Raw genomic sequence first — 17174 nt, forward strand, 5'->3', positions numbered from 1 at the left:
TGAATTGCTTTCTCAATTATATGGTCAGGATACTTTAAAGATGAAAGTTGCTTGCGATTAGTTCAAATTCTTTTTTCCAGGAAATCTGGGGAACAAATTCGTAAGGCTCTTTAAGAATAGGTTGCTAGCTAGACTTATCTTGATAGTATTGTCGTGATAGCTAAAGTAGTGAATATATGAAAGTGAGAACGTTGGTTTTCTGTATATGGTAATTTTGTATTCTGTCGTGTCTCTGATTATTAAAACATCAAGAAAAGGAATTTTGTTGTCTGTTTCCCATTCACTTTAAATTTGATGCTGGGCACTAATGCGTTTTAATTTTGAGAGGAATTCATTAAAATTACCCCACTTATTATCCCAAAATGTTAGTATGTCATCCACGTATCTCATCCACAGCATGTTTTTGGGTTTTATTGCATTTATTACTGTAGTTCAAAGTATTCCATGTACAGATGGCTAAAATAGGACTTAAAGGACTACCCATACTACACCGAATTTTTGCTTGTAGAATGATTCCCGAATGAAAATACGTTATTAGATGCACATAATTCAACTAACTTATTATTTTTTATTTTGTCAAGTGCCAAAGGGAAATGATCTGAATAGGCGGGGATAATTTTCCTTTAAAAAATTTAAAAACTGAAGAACGTCCTGTACTGGTACTTTGTTTGTGAATAGGGAGTCTACGTCAAGGCTTAAAAGTTTTTATGTTGTGAAGTGGTATAGTGCTTCTCTGAATTTGTGACAAAAGTCTTCCGAATGTTTGATGTGACTGGGAGAAAAAGTGCCTAAAAAAGAGAAAGGAGGCCAGCTAACCATTTAGAAATTTTGTAATTGAAAGCTCCGGCGCATGAAACGATGGGTCTGAATGGAAGATGTCTTTGTGAGTTTTGGGAAGACCATAAAAGTAGGGTAATTTAGGATTAATTACTTTAAATTTCTCTAATAGTTCAATACTCTTTTTGTCTTGGCCAATTAATCTTACTTTCCGAAAAAATTCTGTGGGACGTTCTGGAGGGGATTTTTCGTCAGTTTTTCGTAAGTATTTGTGTCGCTAAGGAGCTGGTTGATTGTCGAGGTAGAAGTCTTTGTCCACTTATTACAATTTTGCCGTCTTTGTCGGATTAACTATTATTATAACATCTAACTTTTTAGCGAGTGGAATGGCTATCATGAATTTGCGGGGAACAGGATATTTTTCTTATGAAGTCAGTTAAAGCATTTAGTAACACTCCTTTTAAACATATCTCTTCACGGCTGTAGTTTTTGTCAGATATGAATTTATCAAAAGCCACTATGAAGTCTAGGTTGTTTTTGCGGTCTGGCATTAGGGCACAAAGGATAAGCCTAAATTTAAAACTAAATGTGATTTATAGTAAGGGGGGTGTTGGATAAGTTTAAAACTTTGTCTTGTTGTTCAAGATTATTCCATGCGCTATTATCTATTAGGTTATTTAACTTGCGTAAAAGTCTGTTGGAATGAGTCACGCTATTATAGGCAGCAATGTCGGAACAGAATGAAATCAGATACCTGTATACGTGGTCCGTAGTGAGGAGGCGAAGATTAGATTGAGTTCCATATATCACTCTGCGTAGCACGAAGATGTCGTTTCTCGTATTGGTGATTCTTTCTTCCAGGAAAATCTTGTGTGATAGAGGGAAGGGGTTTGATTGCAGAGTCCATCTCCCGAATCCGTACATTTTTTGGAAGTACTTGTTCTTTGAGGCATTCTTCCAAAAAGTGTTTTGGTTTTTCAGCCGGTGTAGTCTGTTCAGTTCTTTTCAAACTTGCGGAAAACTGGCTTGACTTCTGGAAGTGAGTGAAGAATCGTGGAAAGGCGGTTGAATTCCATAATGGGCTGACAATGACTGGTAAAAGTGTTCTGTAACAACAGAATTCCATCTAATAAAAGGAGCCCATAAAAACACCAAAATGTAGAGAGAAAATACTATATTTCAGAGACTGCTGTCTCTCTCTTCAGGTATATGAATGAGAAAAGTTTACAGAAAGGTGGTATTTATACAAGAGATTCGTCCACAAGTAAGCCAATTTAGGTCACCTCCGGAGACGATTAAGAGAGTAACTCACACCCTTGGGAAATCCAACCCTTTGCATTTACCTACCCAAATACCTTAGCCAAATCCCTGATTAACGTCCAACAAAAGACATCGCCCAAAGACTCTGGGGTATATGAGATCCCATGCCAGGACTGTGACCAATCTTACATCGGATTTACAGGTAAATCACTTCCCCAGAGATTAATTACAACACAAACGGTCAGTTAGGTATGGACAACAGAACTCGGCTATTTTCAATCATATAAATGAACATAACCATAGAATAAAACTGGAATATGTCACGTGTAATTTATAGCAGCAACTGCCGGTACAAGAGTCAAATGATGGAATCGGCCTTAATAAAAGAGAAGCAGGTAATGAACATCTCAAAAAGGGAATTGGACATCAGGACATCGTCGACGCAGTGTTCATTCAACCAACGCTTAAGAAGATTAAAGGAAGATTATCAGCGGGGGTGACCTAAATTGGCTTACTTGTGGACGAATCTCTGGTATAAATACCACCTTTTCTGTAAACTTTTCTCATTCATATACCTGAAGAGAGAGACAGCAGTCTCTGAAATATAGTACTTTTCTCTCTACATTTTGGTGTTTTTATGGGCTCCTTTTATTAGCCTATATATATATGTAATATATGTATATATATATGTATATATATATATATCCATATATATATATTTGTTTTTTTTTTTTATTTATTTATTTATATATCTATTTATTTACATCTATAGACATTTAAATCAGATTTCCATTGATCTATTTTCCTCATTACTTCATTAGTAAACTTTGATGATGTTTTTCTTTCTTTCCTCATTCTTATTTCCATATCTTTATATATCTTTGAAGTCATATCTCAAGGCTCTGTGTGACCATTGTATCCAAAAAGAGTAAAGAATTAAGAGTTAAGAGGCACTGTGGCTATTACAAATGTTTTATATATATATATATATATATATATATATATATATATATATATATATATATATATATATATATAGTGTGTGTGTGTGTGTGTGTGTGTGTGCGGTGTGCATATATATGTACATGTATATATATATATATATATATATATATATATATATATATATATATATATATATATATATATATAGATATATATATATCTATATATATACTATATATATATATATATATATATATATTATATATATATATATATATATATATCATATATATATATATATATATATATATATATAACATATATATATATACATATATATATATATATATACTATATATATATATATACATATATATATATATATATATATATATTATACATATATGTATATATATATATATATATATACATGTATATATATGCACACACACCACACACACACACACACATATAATATATATATATATATATATAATATATCTAATAGCCACAGTGCCCTCTTAACTTCTCAAACTCTTTACTCTTTTTGGATACAATGGTCACCACAGAGCCTTGAGATATGACTTCAAAGAAATATGAAGATATCAAGATGTCCGGTAGCGGTAAATAAGCCCGCAATGCCATAATCATAATGAGGTCACCTTGCTGACAGTTAACAGTTAACTGAGGCCCTTCTATACTGAAGTATTCTCTACAAACATAATCAACATTGCTTGCATTGCCTTTTTATCAAAAGATAATTAACTAAAATTTAAAAATAATAAACTTCTTATCTCTTCAATCTATCAAAATCGATATTGGAAGTCTTTTGATAAGCAATAGAATGTGAGAGTCTCTCTGAAATTAGCATGCGGTACTCATTTTAATCAAAACTAGATTAGCAGTACTTGTCAAACAAATCCTTAATTTAAAAAAGTAACAATAGCAACTCACAGTAGGCAATATCTGAGATGCAGGTAGTGTAAATCCAGACGACCCAGTGTCTCTCAGCTCAAGTGTGAATGCATAAGTAAGATTCATTGCATAAGCGGCCCAGTCAACAGATGTTCCAGCTGCAGGATCTGTTTAAAAGATTAGCTTTTTCAAAGTATACCCATGGTTAGCCAGTTTTAATTTATCCTTTGGCCAAATACTTTCTTCCCATTTCACATCTAACAAAAACTACATTACTGCAATAGAAGAATATAGAAGAAGAAGGTCACTAAAACAAAATAAAAGGTGGGAATAAATTTAAATGGGAGTGTAAGTTAACTTTGCCAGTCATGGACCTTAAAGCAATGCTTATCATCTTGTTATTACATAGATATCTGTTTGCAATGAATTATTCGATGATACACTGCCAAAAAATGTCTTGATGTCGTAATGGAGGCCCTGAGGCACAGAAACATTAACTGACTGCACTAAATAATCAGTGGGACATGTTCCTGTTCTTCATGGCATCATGAATAGAAGTAGTAGGCCTATATCACATATGAAGGCTTAAAGTCTTTATGAACTTGCAGAAGAAAACAAATATAATGTCTTGATCAGTGATACAAGGTGTGGCATGCCCAATGAACAACTGATGTTTAGCGTTCTACTGTATGAGCTCTACTGTCTATGGTTTCCTTAAATTCTGTAACTTCCTTCAAATGGAGTATCCATTATGTAGTGAACTTGGTTGCACCCTCATGTTTATGAATGGCAGAATGCTATGATGGACAGTGTATGATAGCTTTCCAGATGTAAACATTTATATCATTCAAGTTCAGTCAAAGGTCTTGTCCGGAAAACTTTTTGCTGACATCTGTTGACGGACCAAAGTCAACTCGTATCACTAAGACATTGATGTAGGGAGGTTTATTTTTGGCATAGCACTTGCATATGTAGTGTCCCGTTGTTATTGTCCTTCAGTTATGTGGCACAGGTAGAAAAAGATTCCACATGCGAGTCCAAAGCCAAAGGGAAACTTTCTTTACTAAAAAATACTGCTAATATTAATTAACACTGGCTTTCAACAAAAGCATATAACAAGGATTCCATCCTAGGTCTTCCTTGAATAGATGTGGAGTGTGCTCCATGTGCTCTAAGAGCTAATATTCAGAAAACTCTTACCCACTGTTCCTTGTGGAAAGCTATCTGTACAGAACTTGACTGTGCTAACCAGGAACTAGTAAATAATAGTTACTCCTATAAGGAAAGAGATTGAGAATCGCAAAACCATATGAAGATGCATTCCATCATCATGCCAACCTTAAGACAATAAGCCCAAAATTGCTCTACTATCAAGTTTGCATAGTGTATACTTCACATCAAGCCCTACGTGAAATAAAAAAATGTGTGAGCCTCACCTTTTAACAATAACCAAGCCATTAAAATTGAAATCTATAAAATATCCATGAAAAAATCAAATATTATTATGAGAAAAACCTTAGCTCCTCTAATGTATGATGCCCTTAAGGAAATCAGTGTAGTCGATCACATTTAATCCAACATCAAACACTTATCCCATTGCTTAGATAGGCCTTATTAAGATGTAACTTTCAAAGAAGTTGCTGTGCAAAGTTTTGATGGGGCTGTTAGAAGTAACTATGAAGAACTATATCACCTTCTCCAATCCAGCAAAGTCTTATACCTACCAGCAGCATTACAGTTCTAGTAACAAATGTGTGTGTTTGCTAGACCATCCAGCAGCCTGCCTTGATAAAATCTACAAAGTTGCAGCAACACAACCTTTACCGCTGGATCACCCAGATAGTTCATGAAGGTGAGCACTTGCCCAGTCAGGATCAAGCAGACGACCAATCAACTGTTATATCATGACCTTCACCTTACTGTCCCAGACTAAGTGCTATAGGGATGTAACCAATAATTAAACCCCTATTTTTGTTTGTCCACTTCATTTCCCATCCCTTTACTGTCGTCTTATTGTGACCAAACTCCTGCTATAATAAACTGAAAAACACTAACGTTTTATAGTTACTAGTTTACTCTGCATATTAAAGAAAAAACAAATCCTTTCAATTATGTCTTCACTTATATTCGATTGAAGAAATCTCAATTAAAGGTCTGCAAATCCATATCAAACGGAACAATTTTGCCAATGATAATTGGAAAACTCGCAGTAATTCTTCGTCTGAGAGAACTATTAGAAGCAAACTATTAAAAAAAACTTATTTAAAAACTAGCCATTCACTGTAATAATAACAGGAAACCCACATTTCACTTTTACTTACAGAGTGTTACAGCAGTGCTGCCAGCACGGTACACAGCTTGAGTTGCGTTTTGAATTTGTCCGGCCATTGCTTGAGCAGCAGTATCCTGAAATATGAAGAACAATATAAGATAGTTGAATTTCCATGCACAAATTAATAAACCTAAAAGGCAATATAGAATTAAAAGTACATGAATTAATGCCTAATACATACTTGAAATTTATGCAAATAAACCTTAACAAATGAATAATAAAAACGCAATAATTCTGATATATAAAAACTCACAACAATCATCAGAGCAGGGTTGATGGTGCATTTTAAAGAAATTTGGTTGGATTTGATGTCTGTCTCAAATAAAAAAAAGTTTTCTTTGACTACAGCTCTTTTACAATTTATGATATGTGTAACTCACCACACATGTATGATGAAATAGTGACTAGTTCTATACACTACCTAAGGGAGTGTGACGCCAGTCATACCATGGTCTACATCGATAATTCTTTATGACTTCCTTTCATTTCTTTTTTCCTATAGTTTTTCAAAGATGTTGATATGATTACGGTTTCAACCTTTCAGGTACCACAATAAACTGCCATGTATATAATTATAGCACGGAATATGCATGGGACCAACCCCTGCAAAAAGTCCTGCAGACTTTAAAAGTAAAATAGATTGATACAATAATGAGACTGCCCAGACGTAAATTAAAATAGACCATCCCAATATAGATATGTCCCATAAATATTTGGATAAGCACGCCTATATTTAATATGCTTATAATATTAAACTTGCAAGTTCTAATTATTGCATGATTATAAATGGTTCATATAAAGTCTGTAACATAAGCGGAAACTTTAGAGTGCAAGAAGGGACGAAAATAAATTTTCATTGTGTACTGGATTGCCTTAACTATAACGTCCAAAAATATTTATTTATATAATAACTTTGGATAAAAGGATATCAACGGTGACTTGCTGAAGTGACTTGATTAGAAAAGTAAAATACATTTACAAAGAATAAACCTTGATATATAATTGGGTGACTGTCATGGTAATTGCTTCATAGCAAAGAATGACGAGTTAAAGGAAAGGAAAACGCATCTTTGAGAAGTTCTACACCACTGAGGCATTCGCGCATGTGTTGGAGGTGCCTGTTCTCATGATGGTTCTAGAATCGCTGGGCGTGTTGGGGAACGCAACAGGCGCCGACGTGACGTGAGAAACGCCGCGATTTCTGATGTAATACTTCGTCCAGATCCTTCTAAGAAGTTCTAGTAATCTCGGGAGTCCGTGACGTTCGCCGTAGGCCCCGCCCCCGGAATGCCGTATAAATACGACTGACGAAGTAGGAGAGAGCAGAGATCATCAGTAAGAGCCACAGATCAGATTATCAGTGAGAGATCAGCAGCAGAGATCATCAGAGTGAGATAAGAGAAGAAGGACGAAGGATCAGAGAGAAAAAGTCGCTCGAGAATTGGTCGAATTCTGGTCAAGTCGTCGTCGGGTGTGGACGACCGAGGCATTTCGACGTAAAGCAAGACTTCAGAGAAGAAACGTTCTGCGAGAGGTTTTGAGAAGTTCCTGCCCTTCGAGTATCAAGAATAGACATTATTTTCTGCAATGCGGAGTCAAGAAAACGTCTGCAATCGCAGTTCTCCTTTTGTGAAGCCGTCGCTTCGAGTCGCAAAACTGGCCAGCAAGCATTTGAATTACCTCACTTCTTCCCCAGTTCACGCATTGTAAGATTTTGCCTTTTTTATGTAAATAGGAGATACCATTCTGCATTTATCTTTGTTAGTAAGCTTGTTATGTTAATGTTTCTTTCTATATTCGTATCCCCAGTTTCAACAGTTGGTGTTGAATTCTTTTTGTTTATCATTATAACGAACTTGGAGCGGACCTCTCTCTCAGAGGCCGTAACAGTGACACAATAATAGGATTGAAGATCTCAAGAGGAAGCGAAGATATGATAAGAGAATCGGTTCCCGAGAAATCTGTACAGCTAGAAACGAGGTAAAAGATACTGAAATTTAAAGAGAGCCATTCCATAAAAAAATAAAATCTCATTATCAGATAAGAACATAACAGATCACAGAGAGGAAAGTTGTGAAACTCACAATATTAAGAAAAAAATGCTTCTTATCAACCTAATATTAATAAACAGCCGTAAGTGTAAATTAAAAGTCTCCCGATGAAGACAAGAGAAAAAGTTTATTTGATTCCATAATTTTTAATAAGACCATCAATTCAAGTAGAGTAACCAGTAGATTTCAGCCCCCCCCAAAAAAAATCCTCTCTAAATTCTTCAGAAAAGACGGGAGAGACACAAACGCAGGAAACCCAAATTCATGCCAAACATGAAACCAAAACAATTAGATATAAGATGTTATCTACTGAATCATCAGAATGAAAGTATTAGAAATTATTTAATGGTTGCATGCGAACAGCAAATTTCTATAATAAAGACGTTGAAATATATAAATATATAATTAATAATATTATATATATATAATTATTTATATATACTTATATATATATATATATATATATAAATTATATATATATATATATATATAATATTATTCAACGTCTTTATTATAGAAATTTGCTGTTCGCATGCAACCATTAAATAATTTCTAATACTTTCATTCTGATGATTCAGTAGATAACATCTTCTATAATAAGACGTTGAATATATATATATATATATAGATATATATATATATATATATATATATATATATATATATATATATATATATATATATATATATATATATATTATATATATATATATATATATATATATATATATATATATATATATATATTACATATATATATATATATATAATATATATGAATATTATAGATATTCTATATATATATATGTATATATATAGATATTTATATATATATATATATATATATATATATATATATATATATAGAGAGAGAGAGAGAGAGAGAGAGAGAGAGAGAGAGAGAGAGAGAGAGAGAGAGCAGGATCTCTCTTCTCTCTCTCTCTCTCTCTCTATATATATATATATATATATATATATATATATATATATAATATTATATATATATTATAGATATATATCAATATATATATGTATATATATATATATATCAGTAGGAATAAAAAAGCAAACAGCCATCGTAGCAATTTTATAATTTATTGGCCAAACCAAAATCCAAATTTTCGAGACTACATGTCTCATCATCAGGGCTGTAAAATACAAAAGAATAAAAAATTAAAAAGACTCAGTTTAAAAAAAAAATCACAGTCTAAAAAAAAACTGAGTCTTTTTAATTTTTATTCTTTGTATTTACAGCCCTTATGATGAGAACATGTAGTCTCGAAAATTAATGGATTTGGTGGGCCAATAAATATAAAATGCTACGATGGCTGTTTGCTGTTTTATTCCTACTGAATCTACGGCGTTCTAGATGCCCCAATCTTACTTAGTATATATATATATCATATATATATATATTATATATATATATATATATATATATATATATATATATATATATATATAGAGAGAGAGAGAGAGAGAGAGAGAGAGAGAGAGAGAGAGAGAGAGAGAGAGAGAGAGAGAGAGAGAAATAGTAAATGGCCAAATGTACTGTGTGTTGACCATCATTATGAATATGTTAAATGAATAATTTAACCAAATAAGTGAGTTAACCCTTTTAAAACTCAGCGAGTTTGCTTAAACGTTTCATTTATATTTTCTATCTTAATTAATATAGTGTAACTTCTGAACCACTTAACAATTGACTAAACAGAAAATCACTAGGATTCTGGCACAATTTATTTCTAGGATTTGTTCCTGATACTTGATACTTCAATTTCTGTCAGTTATTGAAGACGAAAGGACACAGGGACACTTTAATAATAAATCTTGACAGGTGTAATTGATCTAGTCACACTGTGAAGGAATGCAAATACTCTGACCTTACCAACAACAAAAATGTTTTCTAAGTTGCTAATTTGTTACTATGAATTCTAAAGAACTTCCTAACGTAGGTAAGGAAGAAATGCAAGGACTTTTAATTATAAGAAAAGGTGGCCTTACTGGATAAAATTTGACGTGATAAGTAAAAATTAAAACAACTTCAAGTTACTTACTTTAAATTACTACATTACTCAATGCAAGTTTAGCAGACAAAAGTTTAGCAAAGCTGGTATAATATAAAAAAAAAATTACTAAAAGGAAAACCCACAAACGTTGAAATGGGAGAAAGGCACTTTCAAACAACATCCTGTCTGAAGTCTAGAATTACAAGTACTTGGGATTTACTTCTCCCTTTCATGTATTGATGTCCAAGTATTTTTATTTCCTATTCGTTTCTTTTCTCTACACTTCACTCGTGTTACTTCAATAATACATCGATATACTGTACAGAATAAAAAAAAAATCTTACCATGCTTGCTGATAGAGGGTGCGGCGTGGCTTGAGTTGAGTAACTCCATGGGTAAAGTATGTATTGGCCATATGAGTGTAAAGATAGGTAAGCCTGAAAATGAAAATGTACACCAGATTATCATGTAATTATCGCCCATAATTCCACATCTGTGTAGAATGAATTTACCCTGAATAGTTCTTTACTTCTTTGTGATGATTTACCTTCCACTTGCAGTTTTGCTAGATTATTGTTATAAATATATTTCTTGTGGCCTACTTATCAGCAGAGATACAAATAGATAAATTTTTAACTATGGCCCATTGATCTAATTATTACTTTACTTGTGCCGCTAAATAAAAATGAAGAATTGTACTAATTTTGCAAAAGCGTCATACTGAAAATTTAAAAATTTAATCAAGTTGGTTTTGGACACTATGCGTTAAAGTATAAGTGAACCTTTGCATTGACCATTCGTTATGAATGGAAGAATTAAAATAGTATGACATAATGGGAAATTGTAATATGAATACAGATATATATAATATAAACTGCTATATATGGCAGTAAAATGCTTTATTTCGTAATAGCTGCCTGTAACAGCAGTGAATTCCATATATATATCTGTATTCATATTACAATTTCCCATTATGTCATACTATTTTAATTCTTCCATTCATAACGAATGGTCAATGCAAAAGTATATATAGATGTGTATATATATATATATATATATATATATATATATATATATATATATATATATGTATGTATGTATATATATATATATATATATATATAATATATCGAAAGTTGTCAAAAGAGATTCATAAAATTTTTGTTTACCATCTTATTCCTTAGAGTTAGTGCAAAATAAAAGACATTTTATTAGTCTTGTATGTCACAAAAGCAATATTTTGTAACTCCGTTACACGATTTCTGGCAGGTATTTTTTTGTTGTGTTGTTTTTGGTTTTACTGCTGAATGAGTAAATTTTACTTCCCGTCCAACTCATCACTATTATGAACGTTACTTAAATTATATGGCAGGCTTTTGAACTGGTTAATTACTTTCAAGAAATATTGTATCATCGCAGTTAGAACTCCATCATTTTTGTACCTTTTAGTTACTAACTAAAGGAATGAAAGTATCTTTACAAAACTTTTAATACTATCTTCCTCCAATATTTGCTTCCCAATTAAGAAATCAAATAGACTAACACTGTGACGATTGTAAGTTATGAATAACTGGCATCAGATGAAATTGCCTCCAGTGTATTTATTCCGTGGAACTTTTAACTTAAAAATGTAAAAATAAAGCATTGTTTGTCTGACCTGTTTTTACTGAGTATTTGTGTCGTTTAAATCTGGTGTTCAGTTCTTTACTGACCTGACCTAAGTAAAATAAATCACAACCCATACACAAAATTTTGTATACAATATTGCTATCTTTTCCGGGGATGATTTTTATAAGCATGTTTCTTACGTTATTGTATGTGAAAGGTATATTTGTGTTAAACAATTTTGAAAAAGGTTTTAGAACCTCAAATCCAATAAAACGTGGCAAACAAAGGGTGTTTGAGGCCATTTGTATTTTCTTTCCGATTTTTCTTAGGTCTTAATTGATAGTTTTTTTGTGATGTCCTGAATAAAGTGTACATAAATCAAATTATTTGTCTTTTGGCTATGAATACTAAATTTACAATTAAAAGGTTCCCTTTTAATATAAATGCCCAAAAAAAGGTAAACAATAATCTTTCTCCACCTCTGGCGTAAATCTAATAGAAGAGACTTGATCATTTGATTGAGCCAATACACTATTTACATCCAAATCTTTGGGTATGCTGGGTAAATTAACAGCAACATAACGGTACCATGTCGCAGGAAAATCTAGGGAAGGTGCACGCGTCAAAAATGTCCATTTACAAATTTTAAAGAACTGGCGAAAGTGAGTTATCAAAAGTTTGCTTAAAATATTCCCCGTTGAAAATAAATTTAGTCACATAATAATCCTATTAATTCTATGATCTGGCTAATTGTTCGTGGCAAATCAAGTCTATGCAATTCATCTTTAAGGTATTCCAATACCGAGTCAATGGGAACTTTAGTGAATAAGAAACATACACCAAAACTTATTAACCGTAATTCTGGATTGATTGTAATGCCGTTGAGTTTGTCACTGAAATCTAAAGAATTAATTAGATGGGTACCAGAAATAGTTCTAGTATTGGTGACAATACTTTCTCCTTATCCTTTCAAATTTGTATATGGAATTTGTTGAACGTCTGTACATCCCCAAGCTTTTCCAATTTCCTGTGACATAGTACCGTTATGCTGATGATATTTTAGCCCTCATACCCTAAGATTTGGATGTAAATAATATGTTGGTTCAAGTAAATCATCAAGTCACTTCTATTAAATTTACACTTGAGTTAGAGAAAGATTATTTATAATTTTTTTTATTGTAAATTTAGCATTTATAGGAAAAAGACAAATAATTTGACATATGTACACTATTATTCTGGACGTCAAATTAATATAAAACTTGCAGTTTTTTCATCAATATTTCTTCGAGCCTTGCGAATAGTCAGAATGTGTTTTTAGATCAAGAATTCAAAAACATCAGAAAAATGGGAACAGACTTGTGCTATCCATCCCATAACAGGGATATTTGTTACAATAAATTTATCAAGACCTATGAAAAATAGGAAAGAAAAAAAGAAGTGCCCTCAAACACCTTTGCTTGCCACATTTTATTGGATTTGAATCTGTAAAACCTTTTTTTGAATTGTATAATACAAATGTATCTTTCACATATAATAACGTAATGAACATGCTTATAAAAATAGCCTTCGAAAAGATAGTAATATTGTGTAAAAATTATATGTGTGGATTTTGATTTATTTTACTTGGGTCAGGCCAGGAAAGAATTGAACTGCGGATTAAAACAACACAAATACTCAGTAAAAAGAGGTCACACAAATAATGCCTTATTTTCACATTTAGGTGAAACATCCCACAAAATACATTGGACTGAAAGCCAAATATTGTCTCGTTGTAACGAAACTATTTCAAGGAACTTGTTAGAATCTGTTTTGATTCAGTGAACCTGGGAGAATAATTTTAATGTAAGTCAAGAATTATTTTCTTTTGACCAAGTCTTAAAACCTATGTTCTAGAAGGAAATGAAAGATAGGTTAAAGAGGAGTACCAAAAAGTAGATTTTGATATTAATCTCTGAGACCTGCCAACCTTTTTGTATTCCCTTATGACTTGTACACACCATTTTTATCAGCCCTCGATTCTGTATATTTTTAGTTACTGTGACCATGCCTTGGATATAAGACGAAAGTACTTAGCATCTCCAGTGTTTCAATTTTTTTCCATGGCCGTAACTTTGTTAGTATAATCCTCACGTATTTTATTTCTTCTTTATTTAAAATAAACTATTATTTATATTAATAATATATATATATATATATTATATATATAGTATCTATATATAATAATTATATCATATAATATAAGTAGTTATATATCTATGTTGTTGTGTAGTGTGTGTGGTGTGTAGGGTATGAATTTTGATCACTAGAAGTATAAGACGTGATGCTATGTATATCAAAATAAAGGTAATTCTACGGGGAAATGAAACTAGAAATACCTGAGATCTTTCGGTCTTAACGACCCTTCACTAAAGGCAACCCTTGCCTTTGTTAAAGGGTCGATAGAACCGAAAGATCTCAGGCAGTTCCCGTTTTCACTTTCCTCGTGACAATACTGATATAAATATGTGTATGTATGTATAAATATATATATATATATATATATATATATATATATATATATATATATATATATATATATATATATATATATATATATAGGAAAAGAATAAAGCGAATTTTGTAAACAGAATAGCAAGTCAACATGTGGCAACAGCGTTACTGCTGGCTTTTGTTGATTGCACCATTCATCACCACACTTCATTAAAAATCTTATATGTCACGCGGAACTTCAATATCAGTAACACTTGCTAAATGTATACCTATAGTGACATATGGTTTTCAAAATTGATAGCATAATAGACTTGATAATGACAAAAGACTTGAAAAGAAAAACTAAATAAAAACTGGAAAAATAATACCTTTAAATTGCCATTGAGGGGCAACATAACATCTCTTAGAGTCTTGCTTTCTGCTTCGGTAAATGCTGATGTTCCCTTGTAAACTTCATTGCATGGGTCGCTACTCGTCCTAAGTCCTTGAAAAGTAAGAAATGCGTTGCAGCAAATTGTTTGCCCTGGAGATTTTTATATTGGATGGAACTGATGATGTACCCGAGAGATTCTCAGGATAGCAAAACGTAAATTGAGCAAGAAATTACTCCTGCCTGAAATGCTAAGTAAACAAATTGGGAAGAGATGGATTAGGACCAACATCTTGGGTGGGGAGAAAGGCATGCTTTACAGGTAAAATATTTCAGTTACACCTGGAAGATACCGGACTGTGAAGCAGTACAAGGACGAATGATGAGAAGCAATTTATAGAATCAGTCGAAAGATAGTAGAAGGTTTATAATACGAGTTTCCCCAAGGACTATCATCATCATTACCTCTCCGAAGACAAGACATAAAGGGCCTTTGAAAAATTCTGCCCCTCATATCTTGCCCATGCTGTCATTATCACAACACTTTACTCATCCCATCCTCATATCTCATAGGTTTCAACTGAGTAGATCTGGGTCTTCCATTCTTGTACTCAAGGAAACCTGGTGGCATAACCACATACAGTTCTCCGTTTCCACTGGTGTCATTGATAACGAAAAATTATTGTGCAGCAGAGGCTTGACGCTTCCGAGGAAACTGAAGATTTTCATTGAACGTAAATAGGAAAACATAAAGATTCGATCATAGGTGGGGGGAAGATCATACCTTAAAACAGCAATTGAACAGAGATATATCATACAACAGGGATAGAGTAGATTGAAATAAATAACAAACAGTCATCTTTACAAAGAAATAAGAAACTGAGTATTAATATTTGCAATTTTGTGTGTGCAACTCACAGTAGATCTTTAAACGATTTTCTAGATGTAACTATCATCATATCATAAAGGATCCTAAAAATAGAATAAATCTGGAAATTCAAAGTAAATTTCTAGAATGTCAGGCACAATGAAAATTATAAAAAATTATAAACATGCATACCTCAATATATATATATATATATATCCGAAGGAAGTAGTAGGGAAAGGCATCCTCATCTTCAACAGTTTATTCATGCGACGTTTCGCGACGAATTCCAGGTCGCATTTTCAAGGCTAAAAATATATATAAGTTTACGAACATTAATAATTGATCTAATTTAATTTACATTAAAAATGTCATGGCAACAGCTCTCAATACAGTAAAAAGTAAAAAGTTAAAGTTAAAAGTTAAAAGTTAAAAGTTAAAAGTAAAAGTTAAAATTGAACAGCACCTTCAAAGTCAGACATATTAAAAGTACAGGACTTCACTAAAATTTCAGAAACACCTACCTATACAAAAGAAAGAGTAAAACTGACACAATATAGGTAAAAATACAGTGAGGCAGACAGCTGCCCAAACTAGGCTATGAACAATTTTACAGAGGACGTTTGGGTATTTAACGACGGTACAGTCTTTTTAATAATGATAGATTCTAAAATTGTCAGGTTGTTTGTTGTTCCGCAGTGGCCCAAGATAGAAAAAATCCTTGCTGTCAATATATGTTTTACATGTTTTTGAGTGATTCCGTATATTGGATTGTTCTGGATTTGATAACCTACTACCTGTTCTATGGCTTATGCCCCTGTGGGAATCAATTCGAACCTTCAACAAACCTCCTCGTGCATCCCACGTATGTCCCGTGATCACATCTCGGGCAAGTATATTTATATACGACGCTGGACGAAAGCAGAGGACTGAGTCGGTCTTTGACTCTAAACAGCGATCCAATGGTTAAGGGATTTTGGGGATAATTTTCAAGTCCACAGCCGGAAACATCTTTTGAATAGTGGATGTGCATGTTCTCCTAAAGGTATCATCATGCAAGAAAGGGAAACTTGCAAACATCTTTAGTCTCGATACAGTAGATACCGGTGTTGAATGCACCATTTGTCTCTGTCAGCAGTTTGTTTAGAGATCTGAAAAAAAGTCGTGAAGGAAAACAATTATTATTAAAATATTTCACCAGAAAGGAATTTCTGTCGTGGTGAATATTTTAATAATAATTGTTTTGTTTTCCTTCACGACTTTTTTTCAGATCTCTAAACAAACTGCTGACAGAGAAAATGGTGCATTCAACACCGGTATCACTGTATCGAGACTAAAGATGTTTGCAAGTTTCCCTTTCTTGCATGATGATACCTTTAGGAGAACATGCACATCCACTATTCAAAAGATGTTTCCGGCTGTGGACTTGAAAATTATCCCCAAAAACTCCCGTTAACCATTGGGATCGCTGTTTTAAGAGTCCCCCAAAAGAACCGAACTCAGTCCTTGCTTTTGCTTCTAGTCCAGCGTCGTATATAAAATATACTTGCCC

General features: G+C 32.6%; 1 protein-coding gene across 1 annotated transcript in view; it reads right to left on the minus strand.

Annotated features, from left to right (window-relative positions):
* The window catches only part of LOC135203367 (carboxypeptidase B-like), a 40896-nt gene that overhangs the window by 2370 nt on the left and 21352 nt on the right, over nt 1-17174 (minus strand). The window contains exons 9-12 of the mRNA XM_064233101.1: nt 14756-14871; nt 10634-10726; nt 6219-6303; nt 3937-4064 (exon numbers count right to left, since the gene is read on the minus strand). Of these exons, the coding sequence (XP_064089171.1) occupies nt 3937-4064; nt 6219-6303; nt 10634-10726; nt 14756-14871 (422 nt within the window). The remainder of the gene's footprint in view (nt 1-3936; nt 4065-6218; nt 6304-10633; nt 10727-14755; nt 14872-17174) is intronic.

The sequence above is a fragment of the Macrobrachium nipponense genome, chromosome 36, assembly GCF_015104395.2.
Source record: "Macrobrachium nipponense isolate FS-2020 chromosome 36, ASM1510439v2, whole genome shotgun sequence".
NCBI classification, from domain to species: domain Eukaryota; kingdom Metazoa; phylum Arthropoda; class Malacostraca; order Decapoda; family Palaemonidae; genus Macrobrachium; species Macrobrachium nipponense.